This window comes from Podospora anserina, chromosome 2 (assembly GCF_000226545.1).
Source record: "Podospora anserina S mat+ genomic DNA chromosome 2, supercontig 3".
Classification (NCBI taxonomy): Eukaryota; Fungi; Ascomycota; class Sordariomycetes; order Sordariales; family Podosporaceae; genus Podospora; species Podospora anserina.
The window spans coordinates 43,122-63,872 of record NW_001914831.1 but is presented as its reverse complement, the minus strand read 5'-3'; the positions used below and the strand labels follow the sequence as shown (position 1 = coordinate 63,872).

At 53.7% G+C, this 20,751-nt stretch overlaps 9 protein-coding genes across 9 annotated transcripts; 4 read left to right on the top strand and 5 right to left on the bottom strand.

The window, feature by feature from the left end:
* Positions 1-149: 149 nt before the first annotated feature.
* On the bottom strand, positions 150-1,112 carry PODANS_2_13700 (uncharacterized protein; the record flags this gene model as incomplete). Its single annotated transcript, XM_001903163.1, has 1 exon — positions 150-1,112. One exon carries the CDS (start codon positions 1,110-1,112, stop codon positions 150-152), a length of 963 nt encoding a protein of 320 aa, XP_001903198.1.
* A 295-nt stretch (positions 1,113-1,407) lies between these two features.
* On the bottom strand, positions 1,408-2,191 carry PODANS_2_13690 (uncharacterized protein; the record flags this gene model as incomplete). The annotated part of the gene is made up of 2 exons (XM_001903162.1): positions 1,408-1,756; positions 1,815-2,191. The coding sequence occupies 2 exons, from the start codon at positions 2,189-2,191 to the stop codon at positions 1,408-1,410; spliced, it is 726 nt and encodes a 241-aa protein (XP_001903197.1).
* Positions 2,192-3,239: 1,048 nt separating this feature from the next.
* PODANS_2_13680 (uncharacterized protein) lies at positions 3,240-5,780 on the top strand (the record flags this gene model as incomplete). The annotated part of the gene is made up of 1 exon (XM_001903161.1): positions 3,240-5,780. One exon carries the CDS (start codon positions 3,240-3,242, stop codon positions 5,778-5,780), a length of 2,541 nt encoding a protein of 846 aa, XP_001903196.1.
* Positions 5,781-7,413: 1,633 nt separating this feature from the next.
* PODANS_2_13670 (uncharacterized protein) lies at positions 7,414-8,805 on the top strand (the record flags this gene model as incomplete). Its single annotated transcript, XM_001903160.1, has 1 exon — positions 7,414-8,805. One exon carries the CDS (start codon positions 7,414-7,416, stop codon positions 8,803-8,805), a length of 1,392 nt encoding a protein of 463 aa, XP_001903195.1.
* Positions 8,806-10,810: 2,005 nt separating this feature from the next.
* On the bottom strand, positions 10,811-12,439 carry PODANS_2_13660 (uncharacterized protein; the record flags this gene model as incomplete). Its single annotated transcript, XM_001903159.1, has 1 exon — positions 10,811-12,439. The coding sequence occupies one exon, from the start codon at positions 12,437-12,439 to the stop codon at positions 10,811-10,813; it is 1,629 nt and encodes a 542-aa protein (XP_001903194.1).
* A 661-nt stretch (positions 12,440-13,100) lies between these two features.
* Positions 13,101-14,333, bottom strand: PODANS_2_13650 (uncharacterized protein; the record flags this gene model as incomplete). Its single annotated transcript, XM_001903158.1, has 3 exons — positions 13,101-13,382; positions 13,460-14,194; positions 14,247-14,333. The coding sequence occupies 3 exons, from the start codon at positions 14,331-14,333 to the stop codon at positions 13,101-13,103; spliced, it is 1,104 nt and encodes a 367-aa protein (XP_001903193.1).
* Positions 14,334-14,812: 479 nt separating this feature from the next.
* Positions 14,813-16,534, top strand: PODANS_2_13640 (uncharacterized protein; the record flags this gene model as incomplete). Its single annotated transcript, XM_001903157.1, has 2 exons — positions 14,813-14,935; positions 15,002-16,534. 2 exons carry the CDS (start codon positions 14,813-14,815, stop codon positions 16,532-16,534), a joined length of 1,656 nt encoding a protein of 551 aa, XP_001903192.1.
* A 354-nt stretch (positions 16,535-16,888) lies between these two features.
* On the bottom strand, positions 16,889-17,477 carry PODANS_2_13630 (uncharacterized protein; the record flags this gene model as incomplete). The annotated part of the gene is made up of 2 exons (XM_001903156.1): positions 16,889-17,077; positions 17,181-17,477. 2 exons carry the CDS (start codon positions 17,475-17,477, stop codon positions 16,889-16,891), a joined length of 486 nt encoding a protein of 161 aa, XP_001903191.1.
* Positions 17,478-19,252: 1,775 nt separating this feature from the next.
* On the top strand, positions 19,253-20,578 carry PODANS_2_13620 (uncharacterized protein; the record flags this gene model as incomplete). The annotated part of the gene is made up of 2 exons (XM_001903155.1): positions 19,253-19,917; positions 19,990-20,578. Coding segments are annotated over 2 exons (1,254 nt in total), but the record flags the coding sequence as incomplete, so codon positions are not given.
* Between the last annotated feature and the right edge of the window lie 173 nt (positions 20,579-20,751).

Genomic DNA, 20,751 nt, shown 5'->3' with positions numbered 1-20,751 from the left:
CCCTTCCCATAGCACGTGAACATTGCGCAAGTCCGTTCACTATGCTAGCATACAGAATAATTAGTACTCCATTGAAGTCAAATACAACGTACAATAACTATCACCTCACACCTTCTTTTGTCCACGAGGTGACCAGGTACCCTACCTAATTATATTGCCTGCCTTCCCCTTACGTTGAAGAGCTCATACTCGTCACTGGTATTGTCGGTTTCCGCCATCATCAAATCGGGATGCCTTCTCTCCTGCTGCCGACCTGCCTTCAGCATCCCAGGGCTTGCCATTCTATGATCTCTATCCACCCTGATTTCACCAAGTTCGGAAGGCGTTACATATCTCGGTCTGATTCCCGGAGCAGCTTCTTCCACTCTGCGATGCGGCAGGGGAGCTGTGTGTAGGACGTATACACACTGAGGACAGTATCCATCGGTATTGATATTTCTGTGACGATGGTGACACCCTCTACACCAACGCGCGTGAGGATGGGCATGAGAATGTAGAAGCCTGTCTCGCAGTGTGGTGCCAAGGGCCACTCGGGGTTGGGGTGGACCCTCGCCAAAGACCCGGTTGTACGAGATAGGCCGGAGGCTATGCCGGACACCGTGAGGTTGCCTCGATGGTGATGGCGGTGGAGAGTGCCGCGTCCGGACGTAGCGGCATCCTGGGCTTGGGGCAACCGGTGCACCAGGCGAGATGCTACGAAAATAAGGTCGGTCGTGATCCTCTCCTTCGACACCCCCAATGATAGCCCGAACAGGAGAGGGATTGCGGAAGGGAGGAGAGTGGCGTGTGGGCGCAAGCGGATGTGGTGGATATGTTTTCAGCTGGTAGCCTGCCTCACGAATGATCATGCTGGCGCCTGGGGCATTGTATATGATGGTGTTAGAGGATTCGTAAGCGGCTTCCGGGGGTTGCTCCATGTGACCCAAGTTGACAATTACCTTCACCGGGCGATCGGAGTCCCTACGAATCGCAGGAATAAGGCGGTGAGAAAGAAAAGCATCGATGGCATCCAATTCGGAGACTTCACGTGTCACAGCGTTCCCGATGTAGGGCGCCGTCTTGCGATAGGGATAATGCCTTGCCCCATATGGTTCAGGTCGGTGATGTGCCATGGCTTAGGCTCAAGTGGGTGGGTGAAAAAGGACAGAGAGCGAATTCGGGCAAAAGAAAGAGCTGTTCAAAGGGGCCAGGAGGGGCAAATGTAGGGGTACTACGCAGTCGAGCGTGTCAAGGGTAGCTACCTATATTCTGTCTCACAACCTAGAGTAGTACAGCGAAACCGGACAGCATCTTCCGTGAACCAAAGTCTTGCGTGATGAAGTGTGTATTTCTTGTCAGGGCCTTTCAGTTGATTTGAGCTGTATCTAAGAGAACATGAGCAAGGTTACCATATCCTCTTTCTACCATCTAACCTTGAATTTCAATCTTGCGAGCCCCCGTCTTTTCAGCCTTGGGCACGAGGATATCCAGAATGCCTTGGTTGAATTTGGCCTTCACCTTGTCTTGGTCGATGTTGTTGGGAAAGTTGAAGACGCGGGAGAACTCTCCAAATGAACGCTCGCTCAGCCAGTACTTGGGTCCCGAGGATCTATCCTTGGAATCTTTGGTGTCCTTGGAATCCTTCATCTTCACTTCACTGTCTTTACCTTTGGCGCCTTCTATCTTCTTGGATGAGTCGGAGCTGCCCAGGCGAAGCGATGGGTCACCTTCCTCGTGCTTGCGTTCGGTGTGGCCACTGACAACCATGGTCTGCGGGCTGGGAGATACAAAGTTAGGGATGGGTTGGGAAGAAGGGGAAAATGGGGGAGGGGTACTCGGTAAATCGAATTTCGACATTTTCAGGCGAGACACCTGGGAGCTCCCCTTGCAGGGTATAATCTTTGTCGTGCTCGGTGACGTCGAACTTTGGCGAGAAGTTCTGGAGGCTGGTGCTGCTGTCGGCATGGTGACCTCCGAGCTCACGGGCGTACTTGTCGAAGTCATCCAACATGCGAAAGAGTGACGAGAAGCCAGGCGTTGGAGAATTGGCGTGGGAGATGCGGGGGTACCAGAGAGACATCTTGGGCGGAGTTCTGTTTGAGATCCTGGGACCGGTGATGCTATGTGCGAGCCGGCGGGTAGTGGCTGACTTGGGAGCTCTTGAGCGGAGAAGAGTGGGAATCTTGCCGGTAAAAGTGCGCGATGACTGCATGAAACCTTGGCTGAAGGGCAGGTTGAAGACAGCCTATCTTCTTACATTTGGCAAGCAAGCAGACAGCTATATACCAGCTCTCGTCTCTCCTCGTCTGCTTTGACATTCCTCTCGGTTGATGGTCTCCGTCATGTTGGCTGTCCCCTGGCCTTGTTCTCGAAGCGTTTGATGCGTAATGTGGTCGTCGTGACGATAAAATGAACTGACCTGGACGCGCTGTGGTTGCTCCATCTGAAATCCCAACGCTGCACAGACGGGACCCACCAAGAACTGAATCCGACCGTCGCCGCCCGGAGGACGGGAGTGGAGACGGGAGGCTCCGGGTGTAGAGGCCGGATGCATATCTGGCCAGTTCCGGGAAAGAATACTCTACTGGACCGATTAAAGACCCATCCCCTCAGCAGTCAAAGACAAGCGGAGAAAGTCCGAAAGAAGTGTGATGTGATTGGATCTGTGGAATGACAGGGCCAGGTACCTTCTTCAGCCGACAAGCCCTGGTTTTGGTTACGGTGCTAGCTCGAAATAAGCAGCAGCTAATCTGTAAAGGGTAACGTGGACTTGTAACAGTGATGTCATAGGCAACAATCCTTGGATGCTGCCCGTGGGATGCCACCCCGCAGTTTGACCACCGGGGAAAGGGCGGGAACCTCTTGGTCCTTGTACCAGCTTTTCATTTTCTGCTTGCTGCCTCGAGTGCCTCTTGATCCGTAGGTGGTACGCACTGATCAGGGAAGGGCTTGTTCCCCGCCGAGCTGCACATCCACCGATCACCCAGCCAGTTTGATGACTGAACCTCCCCACACTCCCATTATTCATCATTGTGCAGGATTACCACCAAACATCGTACGATTCTTGCATCCCCCAGCTTCTCGACTGCCCGCTTGAGCCCTCTCCCTCCAGCGCGACGGGCGCACCAGCCCACACCGCACCTCACCACCCCTCCCCGACCGACAAGTAGAGCAGTTTCCAGACTGCCGCAGCGGCCCGCTAGGTAGCCCACTTGCTCCGGCCCGGGCTCAACCAGTCAGGTCCGTTTTTCGGCTTCAAGATGGCCGACTTTGCTGGTGGAGGGACTGCCCCCGCCCATCCAGACCTAGGTCTTCTTTTTGATCTCTCGCCTCTGCCTTCGCTCCTCCTTTCGCCCTCGTGGCGCATCACCAGAGCCTCTGCGCGCTTCCTCGAAGAATGGAACCCCTCCCCCGAGGCCTGCGTTGGCCAAGAACTGCTGGCCTTTGTGCAGAACCAACTCTCTCCATCCCCCGTCCACCTCAAGTTTCTCACCACGGCCATCGACGATGCGATTGCCTTGCGCACAGAGCGAACCTCGATGCTGATCAACACGAGGCGCTCCGTTTCCTGGAGGGCACGTGTGATACCGTATTTCAAGGGCGATGAGCTTTTGGCCATTGTCACGGAGTGGCAGAAGAACTTGTTCACAGACGACGAGGTCCAACCCGGCCTCTCCACCGATGAGGCTTTCCGCATCCTTGTTCAGGCAGTCAAGGATTATGCGATATTTCTACTCGATACCACAGGCAACATCGCGACGTGGAACACGGGCGCTGAACTCCTGAAGGGCTACCGACGGGATGAGATCGTCGGCAAGCACTTTTCTGTTTTTTACGGCAAGGAGGATCTGGACAGCAAGAAGCCAGAGATGGAGTTGGAGATCTGCATGCGCGATGGCAGAGTGGAAGACGAGGGGTGGCGCTACAGAAAAGACGGCAGTCGGTTCTGGGCCAACGTCGTTATCACGGCCGTGTACAAAAACGGCGTTCATGTGGGCTTTGGAAAAGTGACACGAGACTTGACGGAGCGCAAGTCAGCCGAGTCTCGACTAATTGCTGCCTACGAGGAGAGTGAGAAGCTCAAATCCGACTTTTTGGCCAACATGAGCCACGAGATTCGCACCCCCATGCACGGCATGCTCTCGGCATGCGCCTTGCTTCTGGACACAAGCCTCTCGTCGCGGCAGCGCGACATTGTCGGCATCATGGACGAGTCAGGACAGGTGCTGCTGCAGGTTATCAATGACATCCTCGACTATTCCAAACTGGCGTCTGGGAGCTTTTCCATTCACTCGGACATTGTCGGCATCACGAGCATTGTCACCTCGGTAGTACGAAGCGTGCAGGCGACATTGCCCCCATCTGTGCATTTCGAAATGTTTCTGGCGCCAGACCTCCCCAGGTCGGTGCAAGGCGACCCTCTGAGATACCGACAGATACTGCACAACATTGTTGGAAATGCCGCCAAGTTTACAGAAAAGGGCAGCATTCGGGTCAGGGCCGGCGTGCAGCGAGAGGACCACGACAGCTATATGGTCATGACCGAGGTGACAGACACCGGCATTGGTATCCCCGAGGCTGCCGCTGCAAGCCTTTTCACGCCTTTCACCCAGTTCGATGCAACCACAACAAAACAGTACAAGGGCACTGGACTCGGTCTGTCCATCGCCAAGTCATTGGCCGAGTTGATGGGGGGGAGCATCGGGTATCGCCCCAACCCCGAACGGCACGGCAGTATATTTTGGTTTACGGCGCGGTTCAAAAAGATCAAGAGCCTTGAGCAAATTCAAGACTGGAAGAGCAGGTTGGTCCGGAAGGGCGGTGCAATTCTGGCCATGCCCGAGGCAGACGTGGTTAGCTTGCGACAAAAGCTGGCAGAGGTGGCTTCCATCAAGAGTCTACTGCTGGTGGAAGACAATGTGATCAACCAGAAGGTTATGCTCGGTCTCCTGAGGTCTCTCGGCTTCAAGATCACTGCGCTTGCCTCCAATGGGTCCGAGGCGGTGAATATGGTGCGGAGCAAGCCCGCGGCCTACGACATCATCCTCATGGACATCAACATGCCCATTATGGATGGCCATCAAGCTTCCAAGGCGATACGGGACGCAGGCATCCTGGTGCCCATCGTCGCCATGACAGCATACGCACTCAAGGGCGATAGGGAACGCTGCCTTGAGCACGGCATGAACGACTATATCCCCAAGCCGGTCGACAAGAAGTATCTCATCAAGGTTCTAGCAAAGTGGCTCCTACAAATGAAGGACTACAGGAAGATCTTTGACGAACAAATGAACAAGCTACGAAGCTACGAATCTTTGACTCCGAGTGCGAGGGGCCATGTTGCCGATCGTCTCCAGCAACTTTCATTAACTGTCCAGGGCGAAGAAGGCGAAGGAGGCGGAGCCGCCACACCATCTGATCGGTCGGTGGAACACAAAGACCAATCTGATTCCCATGGAGCACAGTCGTCAGACGACACCATCAATGTGGTCAAGCCTACCTCACAAGAGGAGCACCAGCACACCAGCAGTATGGTATCTTCACCGCGTTTCGAGCCACTTTTGCCGCCAGTTCAGCTCGAAATGCTGGACTCCACCCAGGACATTGGCCTTATGGTGACTGGAGACATCGCGCCAAACGCTCGAGGGTCACAAATCTCCGCGGAAGCTGTCGATAGTGGAGGAGACACAGAGAATAGCACCAGCGGGACAACTGCCACCACACCTTTAGATCCACCACTGGACTCGGACAAGAGCACTGCCGATACCACACATAGGGGGGCAGCCACCCTGCTACCATGATACGAGGTTCAATACCTCTTTCCCTTCTTCCTTGCGTTCTCTTTACTTGTTGTTTCTTCCTTTTTCCCTCTATGTTTCTTTTTGGCGCGATCAGGAGTTGACTATATGGTGCTTAGTGTACTTTGGCAAGCAGGCAATAACTTTTACTGCATTGATACCTATTTCATTTCTATTTTTGTGGGAGCAAGGGGGTCGAATTATTGAGTGCACTCGGTGATCGCAACAATGTCTGTATGGATATGAAGTAGCACGCGGTGGTGATTCGGGACAGGAGTGGTGATTTGGCTTGCCTGAAAATGGCGAGACGTGGGTTTATGCAGCGAGTCTGGAGTTGTGGGCATCTAGATAAACAATACGAAATAGGATGTAGGGTGAAATAGTAACGATAAGGTATATTATCTCTACGGCAACATACTCCATGTACAGTATAACAATTTTTTTTTTAAAAAAAAATAAAAAACTTAAAAAAAACTTGCCGAATGGACTTTCAGCGAAGGATACCTATCAAGCTTCTGATTGAGTTGGCTGCATGTTGCTGGACTACTACGCTCAGCCTCATCTCGGAGGCTAGGTATCCATCAGGCCGCAGATCAAGATCTGTATTAACCCACGCTGTGGTTGAAGCTGCGGCTCGCGGGCTTGGAGTTATGCAAACTGAAACAAGTGATACACGGAGCATATTAGTACCTGTTTGGGAATATGGAAATGTGCTGTTCAAGATCTGGCCTGTCGTGAGCTGAGGGGCGATGCAAGGTTCTTTTAATGTTTTATGGCCAGGCTGTGGCCGTTTACTCGGCACAGAATTGAACAGCACAATAACACCCGATCAGATGGTTATATTGTGTTGGTTGGAACTTTGTGTCGGGCCCAATCCCACAGAGCAGGTCTCCGTCGGGTGTTGGAATGTTGATGGCAGTGCTTTGAGCAAGAAGACCCCGATGGGGAAATATGTGGGTGAACTGGGAAGTGTGTGGTCAGCTTACTTAGCGGCGCTAAAAATACAAGATGGGACGAAATTATGCCAGGAGCCATGATGTCTCCCTGTGGCACCATCCATATATCTGACAGCGGCTGAAGGTGAGTGGCCAAGAGCGGCGATCCAATCTTTCTTCAATTCTTTCAGTGAATGTGGATGCAAATACGTGTCCGTATGGTGAAACAAGTTACCAGGCAAAGTTGGATTCTCTGAAGATAGTAGGATGGGTGGGTTAATCATTGGGACTGTCGCCGACAGTGAGCGCATCGCGCCATCCTGGGAAAGCGTTCAGAACTAGTGTGACCCTCAGGGCCTTTGCTGTCTGTTGACTGAACTCGGACTTGGGCCTTATTTGAAGGCCAGGTGCATCATCGTCGTTGGCCCTCATTTTGTGACAGACCATGGAACATGGACCGTTTTCTCAGTCCTATCCCCATTTTGGCGCGCTGAAATTGTTGGAAATTGTGTCCATATTCAAACATAACAAGTTGTATATAAGCCCGGGTTTCCGACGAGAGTGTGCCAACGTACTTGCGTCAACCATCTACCAATCTTTTCCCTATCTTCCTCACATTCTTGACCCCAGCTTTCTTCATTTCCTCTCCGCCGGTCGGACCGCTAGAGTGTATAAGACTTTTCACCCCTTCCGCCATCACCATGCCGGGTCCCCTCATTGCTTTGATACCGGCCATTGCTGGCGCTACTGCACGCGCAGCAACTCCCGCAATCGGTAAGGCAACTGCTCAAAGTGCTGCCAAAGGCGCTGCCAAAGCCGCACCCAAGCCTCCTGCACCCAAGCCTGCTGCTCCCAAGCCTCAGCCTCCCAAGCAGAACAACCCCCCCAAGCCCAAAGACGACAAGAAGCCCGAACAAAAGAAGGACGACAAGAAGCCTGAACCAAAGAAGGACGACAAAAAGCCCGAGCAAAAGGACGAGAAAAAGCCCGAGCAAAAGAAGGACGAGAAAAAGCCCGATGACAAGAAGCAGGATAATAAGCCTGGGCAGAAGAAGGACGACAAAAAGCCCGATGACAAGAAGCAGGATAATAAGCCTGGGCAGAAGAAGGACGAGAAAAAGCCCGATGACAAGAAGCAGAATAATAAGCAGAAGAAGCCTACGCGTGGCTGTGAGAAGAGGGAGGAACTCACAGAACAAGCTCTCGACACTACTTCTCAAGTCATCGATCGCATCACGAACCGCCCTGGCCGGGACGATGATGCCACCTCAGATTCTCTCAAACTCGCAGGGCCCAAGCCCAGGAACCCCGTGGTGGCGCCCAAGGCTCCCAAGGCCGGTGATGTACTTGTCTCCCTTGCTGTTAAGAACAACGGCCAGGATTGGTTCTGGTTCGTCCACCACCCTACCGAGACCAACACAGGCATGACTATGCATGCCGAGGGTACCATCACCAAGGGATTTACGGTTAAACTCACACGCAAGACCACCGTCGAAAAGCTCGAGTCTGCCACGGGCACCAAGTCACTCGAGCTGATCAAGCTGCAGTGGGTTGAGAAACGTTGGTGGGACGAGGACATGTTCGCCCCCAACAAGGCTGCCAAGGCGGAGGCTCCCTTTGAGACAACCGCGTATGGCGTAAAGCCTCCCACAGTGACCGAGTGCGCTCCCGTCAAGGAGACCGCCACTGAGATGGCCATGGATAGGATGACCGCCCGTATCAAGCGCAAGGACGACAAGACCTGGGTCCTCGAGTCATGCGAGGCTCTGGTCCGTGCCGGAGCCCTCAAGCAGAACGTCTTGACCTTCCTTGAGAAGCTCAAGGACAGCTACGGCACCCTCGGCGGCAAGAAGCCCACCGGCCCCAATGTTAGCCCGGCCAACCCTGGCAAACAGCCGATCTGCGGTACTCCCAGCAGGGGCGGAGATAGCCTCCCTACTAAGACTAATAGGCCTAATACGCCGAGCACACCTGGGAATGCTACACCGCGTAAGACTGGGAATGCTACACCGGGTAAGCCTGGAAATGGCACTCCAAAGAAGGGCGTCACTGGAAAGCCTCCTGCCATCAACGCGGCTGCTGTCAACAAATAGTGGGCATGTATCGCCTCCTAGCGCAATATTTCCATTTTTATGTTTTGGTTATTTAGACGGTTAGAATACAATGGTGGTGAATCTGGGCGTTCTCTGGTAGAAACAGGCGCTGTTCTTCCATCCTTTCGCTATGTCTGGTTGGTTTGCTGGTAGTGTAAATGGTGTCAGAGTGATAAATTGAGCTAGTACTCAAAGTATATGCAACGAAGTCTCCCCCATTCCGTGCCGAATGTTACCTGGATACTGTATTGGTATTGCTGATGAGAAAAGGAGGACACGGAGCTGACCCTAACCCTCACCGGCCCCCTTGAATCGCCCCTGACGAATTTCCGAATCCGTCATCCCTTCAAATTCCAGTGACATTGACATGAATAGAGGGGTCACCCGGTATTCTCCTCCAAGATTGATACTGATGCCAGCCCAAAACAACATGTTCCTGTCACGAACACAAACACCAGAGTGCAATTGGCCGATACTCCCCAACCAGCCAGCTCATACTCACGTGAACGGCACATTGTACTGCTGGAATAGAGACCTTGACACTTCATACTGGATACACGAGCATGCCTTTAGCTGTCTCAATTTCGATAGCCAGAACTGCGTGTGCCCGCGCCTCAAAGCAGACCCCGAGGTGGCCGGAATAGGTGTACGTGATGTTGAATTTGCGCTTGTTGGCAGCTCCATATACATTTCTAATCAGCTTTCCGATGAGCTCTAGGTAATCCTCGCCTTCTTCATCACTGCTTTCCTGACCGTTATCTCCACGATATTCACCCTCCTCCTCACTCGCACCGATGGCCCCTTATCTCCTGACGGAACCTGGCCGCCTCCATCCTCCCCGGCCCACCCTCCCACTCTCAACAAGATCAATCATGTCTCAAGACAATACATTGCCAGACCATTCGTTGTCTTTCTTCACTCTCATGGAGTCAACATTCCCGTCATAGCCACCTGCGCCACCGAACTCGTTATCTCCCTCTCCGACACCCAGCTCGTCACCGGCCTCGCCGTGCTCGTCGGTGCGCTCGCCTCCCTGTACCGCAGCGACCACGATGAACCAATGTCGGTCTATCATTTCACCGTCGCCTCTGACCTGGCCTGGTTCTCGTCCACCACACATCTCTCCTCGCTGCTGGTTCTCCGTTACCACCCACGAATTTCGGCCAAAAAGGGCCACCGACCCACTCACATCCGGCCCTGGACGGTGCGCCTCCCGTTAACAATACGACTTGTCCTCATGGCTGTTTTCGCCGCTCTTCTCTTCTGGGCCACCACGCTGGGGGGATACGAGTGCTGGTACAGCATCATGGCCTGCCCCGCCAAATGTACGCTGACACACCCCTGGGGCGGCGAGCCGGAGACGTGGGTGGCGGTGAACACGGTGCTGATTGTGCACGGCTACTCGACGCACATGCTGGAGCTCTCGGTTACAGCGAGGAAGTACTGGCTGGATCATCTGAGGCCTCATGTTCTTACTCGGGACAACAAATTCCCTGTGCCGAGGCTCAAGCAGGGCCTTGTCGGGATGATGGTCTCGACAGCCAGGATGCTCTTGTTTTGCTTCTGGAACGCGTTGGGGTCGGATTTGTGTGACGTGCTCGAGATGATGGTTTGGTTTGCACTGGGATGTTTTTGGATTGCCGAAGATCGAAGATGGGGGCAGGCAGAGATGGAAGGAGAGCATCGACAGGCGGAGAATCGGCTAGGGTATGGGCAGCTAATTCCCATCGTCTTGTTATTACTGCCCCTAATAGCGCTTGTTGAATCCTACGCACACCACTCGGAAGCAGACAAAAAGAAGAGGTTTGGGCAGTGCAGTTGTGGTGGCTGTGAATGGCACGGATGCTGAGTGATCTCAAGTACCTTAGGACGGAGGAGCAAGAGAAATTTCATATCCGTATTGGTCGTAACACATAACAAGATCTACCTCTATCCCATGACCCAAACAAAAACACAACCACCATAGGGGGTATCAAGCAACGCCGTATATCCTGTCTTGTCCATCTCAATACCAAGCTGACTTCTTTCCGGCCTCGATGCTGTCGACGATGGTGCACTTTTCCGTCTGGCACACCTTTTTCCGCTCCAGAAACTTCCATTTGGGGCCTAACGGACCGGTGATGTAGTGATACTCACCAAAGAGCCTCCATTGTCGTTCGTCACTGAGAGGATAAACATCATCACCCCAGTACCCATCAAAATGGAACCAGGACGTTGGTGCTTCTGGGTTTGACGACGCAGGCTGTAAGCTCGTTCGGTTTCGACCTGCCGGGACTGCGTTGGATTCCTCGTGATCAACCTCGTAGTCGTACCAATAGGCGTAGTTGTTCAGTGCGGGATCCCAGAGTGGACCCTTGTCGGTGATGTCCTTGAGCATCTTGAAAGGCAAGACGTATGGGTGGAGCCCAGGATTGGCGTACATGGCATGACTTCCAACAGCGGAGTAGATAACTGGACGAGCCGGCTTACCGTGGTTTTGGGACCGCTTCTCCATGGCGTGCCACGTGTATGCCTTGCCGCCGGCATGCTCGCTGAGAAACATGGCCCGTGGAATACCGTTCTGGAACCGGACCATGCAGTGCTCCCAGTCGCCAACGTGGTTGCCAAACCTGATGTTGAGAACCGTCTGCCCTAGATTGTAGCTGTAGAAAAAGAACCAAAAGGCATCCAGGATGCCGGCTCCTTTGTCGACAAGGACCAGGACGGCAGGTGCCTTGGAATACCCGCTGGCGTCGGGCTTGCCTTTCTCCGGAAAGCTACCAACCATTGGCCGCTGAGCAGGTGAAGCCCTTCGCCGCAAGCCTCTCCCCAGATTCTTGGGCGCGGCTATGCGGTGAGGTGGGTGTTGCTTGTCTGCATCCCACCAAGTCGTTCCGTCATCTGCTCTGCGAGGCTGACCGTCGTGCGAGCCCCGGTCCGCTCCATTATTGCCATTCTTGTCGTTATTGTCATTGCCATCATCGTCGTCGTCATCATCGAAAGGGGTTGGAACCCCCACTTGGCTGTGTAACCAATCAGGCCTGCTCTCGACATCATCAACGCTGGTGAGAAAGACAGTCCCATTCTCCCCGTTCAACTGCCCCAGATTGTCCAGCGCCAGGTCTTTTTTCCCATTCTCGCCATCCCACGAGGACTCCACCTTCATGTGCTTGACATGCTCTGCAATATCCGATGGCCAAAAGTTCTCACCAGAGTACAAGTGCACCAATGGGGCATTATCCAGCACAAAGTCGGGTACCGCTCCTTTCTCGACCACTTTTGCCTTCATCTCTCCGCCTCTCCTCTTCAGATCGGCCTCCATCCAGCCCTCCTCTTGGTCCCACGTGTTTTCAAATTCCTCCTCGCCTTCCCACGCCAAAGCCAGCTTTCGTAATTCATCCATGACGGCCTCGCCCATGCCGTGGGACAAGGCTGGAGCATCCCACCGTATGTGCTGAATCCCGCATAGGCCCAACCAACGACAAGCTTGGCGGTCGAGGAAGTTGGGCGAGGAATTGATCCATTTCTTGTCTCGCTCGGTCTCATTTTCGTCAGGTTGCGTGGGCTTGATAGCACGGGGAACAGCCCAAAGGACGAAAATGATGCTACCTAAGAAGGCAAAAGTGTATGAGAGGCGGCGGATGCCGTAAGCCATGTTGATGTTTCTGAGGGTGGTGAAGGACTCGAGATGGGGGAAATGTAGGAATGTGGTGTCACCGCTGCTTCACGTATGCAAGTCCGCATTGGGTTGTTAGGTAACAAATAACCTGGGATTGCTAAGCACCAAGCCGCCAAACGGAGCGGGGACGCAGGATGACAGGATGACAGGATGAGGCGCAGAGATGGGAATAAAGAGTGACAAACCGGGCCGCAGAGTGCGCGGGATGAGGGCATCAACCATACTTGGGAGGAAAGAGAAGAGGAAAGATGGAAAAGGCGAAAAAAAAAGGACCAACAATGGGACAACAAGTCAAGGCATGCAGGAATCATCTGGCCCTGGGATATCCGGGAGTTGGGGTCACAACCTAACGGGAAGCCGGGAGCCCGGCAGGGTCCACGCACGTCAGCCAAGACTTGTACTGGTACCTGTGTCGCAGCGGCATCTCCACTGATGGATGGGTACCTGATCTTCTACTGCTCGAAACTCTTAGCGCTGGACAGAAACCGGAAACCCCGCCGCCAAAACCCATTCTGGGATGACAGGCCCCACCCACCGCCTGTTCACAGGGCAATGCCAAGGATCTGCGACCTGGATGGGCTGGGAGGACATGGCTAGGGTGCTAGGTATGTCATTAATCATGTTTCTCGCTCCTCCATCACTCGAGCTCGTCCCATCTCCGAGGTGTCGGCTGGTTCTGCAACACACTCCCTGACTCGATCCTGTGCTGTGTCCCTACTCTCGACAGCGCCGACGTATCCCTCCGAACCAACGTTGTCCTCCTCGCCCTTGTCCTAGGCCTCCTGCGCCCTCCCGATCCTCTGACAGGTCCATATGGCCTCTGCTCCACCCCCAGCCCAGCCTGTATATTGTCCCTCCTCTTTTCTCGAAGGCTCATGTTCCTCTGCTGGTCACGATGCAGTTTCCTCCTTCTCATTTCCTCGGCTCTGTCCTCCACCATAAGTCGGTTCTGGTGCGTCTCCACTGATGTGATGGTCACTTCGTCCGTCTCGTTACGTTTGCGCTTGAGGGAGATGAGATCCTCGAGAAAGTGCGCTGCGGCTGCCGCTGCCCGCTCTTGTCGCCGCCGACATGAACGTAGATGCCACCGTTGCGCTTGTACCGAGCTGGCAAGTCTTCCTCTTGAGAGTCAACCCCCATAGCATCGTCCTGCTCTCCATGGCCATTCGCAGGGTTCTTGTTGCGAAGAGTGGTCTCTGTAAAGTTGATTCTGCACGCGCTGGCCGCGATCAAATCGATGTTTTGGTTCAAGTTCCTCAGGGCGGGCAGAGGGACTTGTTCGTCGTGGGGGGTGAATATCATCTCGGTGCCAATGTTTGCGCACCATGAACCGCGAAACACGTGGTTGCGGTATGATACCAAGGGCCTTTCCGAGTGTAGGTTGAGTATCTGGATCTCTTCGGCCGGCACATTGGTGTTGGTCGGCAACTCGATGTAGTCTCTATCTTGTCCATTGTCGAGTTGCAACCGGGGATCGACTGGCGGCTCTGTCGGCGCTCGCGGAGGCTGCAGCCCGGAATTGTCGCGCTTGTCAGCTTCTTCCCGCTCGGGTGGTTCGTTATCATCGACATCCTTGTCATCAATGAAGGCCGCATTCGAGGCTTGGGGCTCGGCGGCATTGAACAGTGGGTTGTACCAAACTCGGTAGCCCCCGCGCGTGTTATGGATAATGTCGTCGGTTCGGCGCTCGAGAAAGTCGCGGACAGAGAGATCGAGGGTAATGTAGTAGGTCTACGGAAGGTGTCAGCGTGTGCGACTCACAGGATTTCAGTCGCCGACATGCCTCTTTCTCGGTAGCTGAGTACTCGAATTCCCACTCGTCCTCGTTCTCTACCAGCAGAGCGTGGTTAGCCTCGACCTGCGACGGCATTGCGTTGCGCGCGAGATGTTGCTGCTGAATGAGAGTTGAAGATGAATTACGGGGGGTTGTAGGCTTCGCGGATGGTGTGAAGTAAGGTAGCCTGCCAAAGTACGGCCTGCTGTTCAGAGTCGACACTGTGACAAGTCTGCGGTGAGTTGCTTGGTGGCTTCCGAGGTCCCGTCTGGGTAATGGGAGACTTGCAGGGGTCGCAGCTGAGCTTCCGATGGATTGATTGTCAAAAGTTAGCGGTCAGCATTGGCAGAACGCTGCGCGTCGAACCCGGCATGCCGATAGCGGGGAAACTTGGGCTTATCGCGTGGACCTAGTGGTGGGTTCCGCCATGAAATGCCCCGCGAATATTTTGAATCACTGCCCTGAGGATCACCAGGGGTTGACTCATTGGATAGGTATTCCCGTCGTGCCCTTTCCCACAGACAACATCACCTTGAATCGTCTCGAAGCCTCCCTGGTTGCAGTCGCAAATCAAAATGCCAAAGGTTTATCTTCTCGATTATGTCGCCGGCAACGTGCGCAGTCTTGTGAACGCCATTGAAAAGTGTGGCTACGTGGTCGAGTGGATCCGGTCGCCGGAGGATGTCCCAAAAGCAGAGGTATTGTGTGCTCGCCCTGTGGGAGAGGAGGATAGGGAATACTGACATGCTGGGTATCGCACGTAGAAACTGATTCTGCCTGGTGTCGGACACTTTGGCCACTGCCTCTCGCAGCTTTCCGCCGCCGGCTTCCTCCCCGCGATCCGAGCCCACATCGATGCCGGCAAGCCGTTTATGGGCATTTGCGTCGGTCTCCAGGCACTCTTCTCCAGCTCAGTCGAAGACGCAGACTGCCCAGGTATTTGTCTCATACCAGGAAGTCTCGATCGATTCGACGACAGTGTGAAAGCTGTGCCCCATATTGGCTGGAACAATGCTTCCTGTCCCACGAATCCAAGGCTTTATGGCTTGAGCCCAGATTCGAAATACTACTATGTGCACTCGTACAAATACCCCTACGTCAAGGGCGAGCTGGAAAGCCATGGTTGGGCCGTGGCAACAGGCACATATGGCACCGAAACCTTCGTCGGCGCCGTGGCTAAAGGAAACGTCCTGGCCACCCAGTTCCACCCCGAAAAGAGCGGCGTCGCCGGTCTCCGAGTGATCCGATCTTTCCTCGACGGCTCGGGAGCGAAGGCGCTGGCCGAGCATCTCCCACAAGAAAGCAACATCGCTGCCGAACTCGTTCCCAAAGATGGCCTTACGCGTCGTGTCATTGCCTGCCTCGACGTGCGCACCAACGACCAGGGCGATCTCGTTGTTACCAAAGGCGATCAGTATGATGTGCGGGAAAAGGGCTCTGATCGCAACGTCCGCAACCTCGGAAAGCCGGTTGAAATGGCCAAGAAGTACTATGAACAGGGTGCTGACGAGGTCACGTTTCTCAACATCACTTCCTTCCGCGACTGCCCCGTCGCCGACCTCCCCATGCTCGAAATCCTCCGGCGCACTTCCGAGACAGTCTTTGTTCCTCTGACGATCGGTGGTGGCATCAGGGATACCGTTGACGTCGATGGAACCAAGGTCTCGGCCCTCGAAATAGCAACCATGTACTTCAAATCTGGCGCCGACAAGGTTTCCATCGGCTCAGATGCTGTCATTGCGGCCGAGGAGTATTACAATGCTGGAAAGACGCTGTTTGGAAACACGGCCATCGAGCAGATCAGCAAAGCATACGGAAACCAGGCCGTCGTTGTTAGCATCGACCCCAAGAGGGTTTATGTGCCGAAACAAGAGGCTACACGCCACGCCACTCTCAAGACAAAGTTTCCTGGGCCAAAGGGAGAAGAGTACTGCTGGTATGCCTGCACAATCAAGGGGGGTCGGGAGACGAGAGATCTGGACGTGGTGGAGCTCACGCAAGCCGTCGAGGCAATGGGCGCGGGCGAGATTCTTCTCAACTGCATCGACAAGGACGGCACAAACAGCGGGTTTGATCTCGAGCTGATCAACCAGGTCAAGGGGGCTGTCAGGATACCAGTCATTGCTAGCAGTGGTGCGGGAAATCCTGGACACTTTGATGAGGTGTTTAGGGAGACGACAACCGACGCCGCGCTGGGTGCCGGTATGTTCCATAGAGGGGAATATACGGTACAGCAGGTGAAGGATTATCTGGCCAGCAAAAATTTGGTGGTGAGGAAATTCGAGGGGGAGTTTTGAGATGTGTACAGTTCTGGAGAAAAGCAGGTGAAATTCAAGGTAGATAGCAGCAAGCAATCAGCGTGTAAATGATTGAAAAAAATGTATATACTGTGGCACTGGCCGCCTCAACAGCCCTCTACCTAGACGCGAAAACCTGTCACAGGACATCACCCTCCGTATTCATTTTTAAAATGACAAAAAGAACACACATGCAATTTTTCTCCGTCGTGAGCTAAAAGGAAGTGGTATAGAACGATGCCGCCTCAAGTTCAGAAACCCCACTGAATCAGGTCCTAGCTGAGCTGATGCATCGTCTTGGTCGTAAGAAGAAAAAAACCCAAAGTCGGAAAGAGAACTCCTGGCGCCCACCCCTTAAAGCTCCATGCCCATGAAAAGCCACTTGCTACTAATCACATCGTAACCCGAGGACCAAAAGTCCAACGTCGTCAAGGAAAAGCCAGCCCACTGCAGGCCCTTGGTCAAAGGTTTGGCGTCTTCTTCTTGGATGCATCGCTCAATGGCAATCACCATGTGTGAGCAACCAAGCGGACCATCGGCCAACTCAATCAGTGCCACCAGTCTGTTTCGTGTCAGCAAGTCTGGAGCAACACAGCAAGAGGGTCAATGGGGGGTCGACATACGCCTTCTTCAAATCCCTGCTCACCACATCGCGGTCGAAAAAGACAAACAGGGTTCTGGATTCCACCCCGTCCTCCTCACCAGCAGCGACGTTCTCGGCAAGGAAGGCTCTGAACGAACACCCGCCGGCGTAGTCCCATATTTCCATCCAGGCCGGAATCCCCGCTCCAGCGCCTGCGGGTCCCATAGTGTACGAATTCAAGGGACAGTCTTCGGGCGGAGTGAGCTGGGAAGCATACTGGTTCCGAGTATTGGAATTGTTGTTAAACACCCCCATCAGGACCGAGACCTGCCTCGCCTCGCTTCTCTCACCCAGAAACATGGCGCGCAGCGTCTCGCAAAAGAACCTCTCACATTCTTCCCTGATGCGAAGTGTTGCCCCCCCTCGTCGGCGTGCAAACTCGTGGTTGCCGATGCTAGTATCATGACCACTGCTCTGCTTGCGGCTGACATGACTCCTCGCCTTGGGAGTCAGCGCAAGCTCGTTGTTGGTCGTGATGGCCGCGAGGGGGGGGCTTGATGGTGGCGATGGCAGTCCCGTCGAAGGGACCTCAGGAATACCACTCGGCCCCTGCGAGCCCCGTAGTGCAGTAGTGGAGGCCCTTGAGGGAGGCGAGAGACGGGTCGACGAGGTAGCAGCTGGCGAGGATATTGGCCTGACGGAGAACGTCCTCGCCGTAGTAATTATTACTATTACTGTTACTATTGTTATGTTTCATTGGCGCCATTGCTTCTAGCCACGTTGGCTGCTTGGGATAGCTCTGGGAGACGAAAGGGTGATGGAGGAGGGGTTGGTGCTGTAAAGCCGACTGGGAGAGAGGAAGGCCCAAAAAAGACGGATTAGTCGGTGTGCAAAAGCGAATCGTTGGTCCGGTGAAAGACGTCTGTCTGATGCTGGTCAAGATGGATCGCGAGAATGGTTGGTTTTGGTAGGTTATGCAGTGATGTAGCTAGCAAGCTGTCGGGGTTGGGTGGTGTCAATCGCAGAGATTATCGCTGTCGAAACTGTAGGGGTATTCCAGGGTTTTTGAGGAAGAAAGAATGGGGAGATGGTTTGGGTTTTGTGAACCTGGAAATCTCTGGAAGGCCAAAGCGGCCCAACGATTCGCCATTCAAACAACGAAAGGTGGGGGTGCTTGGCGCCACTTGGCAACCAAACAGATCCCATCACGTGGTGCTCAGGGTGGGGCAGTGGCGGACTGCTCGAGAGCGGAAAACTCGCATCTCAACTCACTCAGCAGCGAGATTTAGTCATCATGCACCGTATACACAACATAATTATCAATACAAGACCGGACTACAAGGCTATTGTTGGTCACAAAAACTACCTTTCGCATTCCGGGACGGTGAACCGGAAGACGGATCTGGGGTCAGTTAGACTAACCGGCCCGGATTGCACGATCGGCGTCCGGTAGGCGGTCAGACCCACAGGGCCGACACCTCGAACCCCTCGGGCTCGGTCCTAGATTTGACGCTCAATCACCCTGTTCTGCATTGAGGTTCTTGGTTCTTGGTTCTTGGTTCTTGTTGTCTATGCAGATACAAACTTGCCTTTTCTTATTTCAACCATTGTGAAATGGAAATATGCACCTCGGTAGCTGTGAGTCCGCTCTACCATTCCCGTCAGTGTAGATTGCGGCTCGCAATGGACGAGTTAGAACAGACTCAAGTCAACCAACACAGGAGCGCCACGGCTGAATCATTGGCTCATCTGTCGGCTATGCACTCTCAGAGGTCGGTATTGCATTGTGGACAGTGCAAGACACACCTGTCGAACCGTGACGCTCTTTCTGCTGAATCCAACGGTTGCGCCTTCTGGACAAGAATTGGATGTGCTTCCCGAGTGGCTAAGTAGGTAGCTGAGCAAAAGCAGGTCTTCCGATCTTGACGACCTCTCTGAACCTGTCGAGTCCTTTGTTCTGTTTGCTCTCTTTTCTCTGTTTGCACAACCTCGACTCGACTGGACAATATAAGGTATTATTGTGATCACAGGATAGCCGGGCTGCGACGATGGCAACAATGCCCAAATCAGTCATCATTGTGAGCACATTGACTTACCAAAACTCCCAGTTCATACATCTGAGCAGCCATATCTAACGTCCAGCCCAGGTTGGCGGCTCCATCGCTGGTCTCCTCCATGGCATCTATCTCAAACGTCATGGCGCCAACGTGATCATCTTGGAACAAGATCCCAACCCCAGGCGCAGTAGCCACAATGCCGGCATCTGTTTTGGTCCCTCGGTTCAGGAATTTCTTCGCTTATACAATGATACGGGTATTCAGGCTTGCCAACCAGCTGTCGTTACCAGATTAGCATACCGTCAGAACCTGTATTGGAGAGACACCGGTATCGTCAGACACCTCACCAGCTGGGGTGTGTTGTATCGGATCTTGCGAGCCAACTTTGACGGATTGGCGTCTGACGCTGTAACCATCCCGCCTCCAGCCAGGGCCGGAGATGGCCAATGCAGCTATCTCCCTGGTCAGAGGGTGACGAGCGTGCAGAAGACATCAGATGGTGTGGTTGTTGGGTATCTGGGCGAGGATGGAAAAGAGAGATGTTCGGTGGCTGATCTGGTTATCGGGGCTGATGGCCTACATTCGACCGTCAGGGGCTTATTGAATGCCCCTGTGGTGAAGGAGTACTCCGGATATGTCTCCTGGAGAGGAACCGTCTGCGAAGCCAAAGTGTCACCTGAAACGGCCAGGTATTTTCAAGATCGGACAGTGCTCAGTTTGCTGAAGAGGACCTACATTGTATGGTAAGTCCGCCAGTCTGTGTTGACATCAGTTTCATGCTAGAAGATCTAGGCGCTGATGTTGTTACTATATAGCTACATAATCCCGCCCGATTCCGGATCCTTTGCCCCTGGCACCAGGCTGATAAACTGGGTCTGGTATTGTAACCTTTCTGAGACCCCTGAGACCAACTTTGCGGAACTTTTAACGGACACCAATGGACACCTCCACGCCAATACCGTTCCTTCCGGACTCGTACGGGCTGAGATTTGGAAGTCTCATCTGGCTCACATGCTTCCCTTGATACCAGGCCCCTTTGCAGAACTCTTTACCCAAACAGAGCAACCATTTATTACCAAGGTGAATGACGCTCTGTGTTCGAAAGCAACATTCTTCGACGGGCGGGTCTTGCTGGTGGGCGATGCACTGGCTACCTTCCGGCCTCACTTTGCCCTTGCAACAGAGCAAGCCGCCAGACATTGTTTAGGTCTTGCAAGAGTGTGGAAGGGGGAGATCTCATTGCAGCTGTGGGAAAGGGAGGCTGTTGATCATGCTATAAAAATCTGGTTAGGAAGCCGAGTGATGGGGGCAGGACTCTTGCGGGGATGGGTTGAGTTTTTGTTACTGGCTTGGAAGTACGTGGTTTTTTTTGCAAGATCAAAACTAGGCTGGAATAGAGTGTGAAGGTTGATCACCTTGTCTCTCGACAGATATCATGGTAGGTATTACTGTAAACATCAACCTCGAGGTGGAGGGGCTCTCCACACGTGCAGATGTCACCGGCACTTGGAGCAGGGATGACCCCGCATGACCACCTGGTTCTCCCACAACTGCTATCGATAAGCCACTGGAAGGCG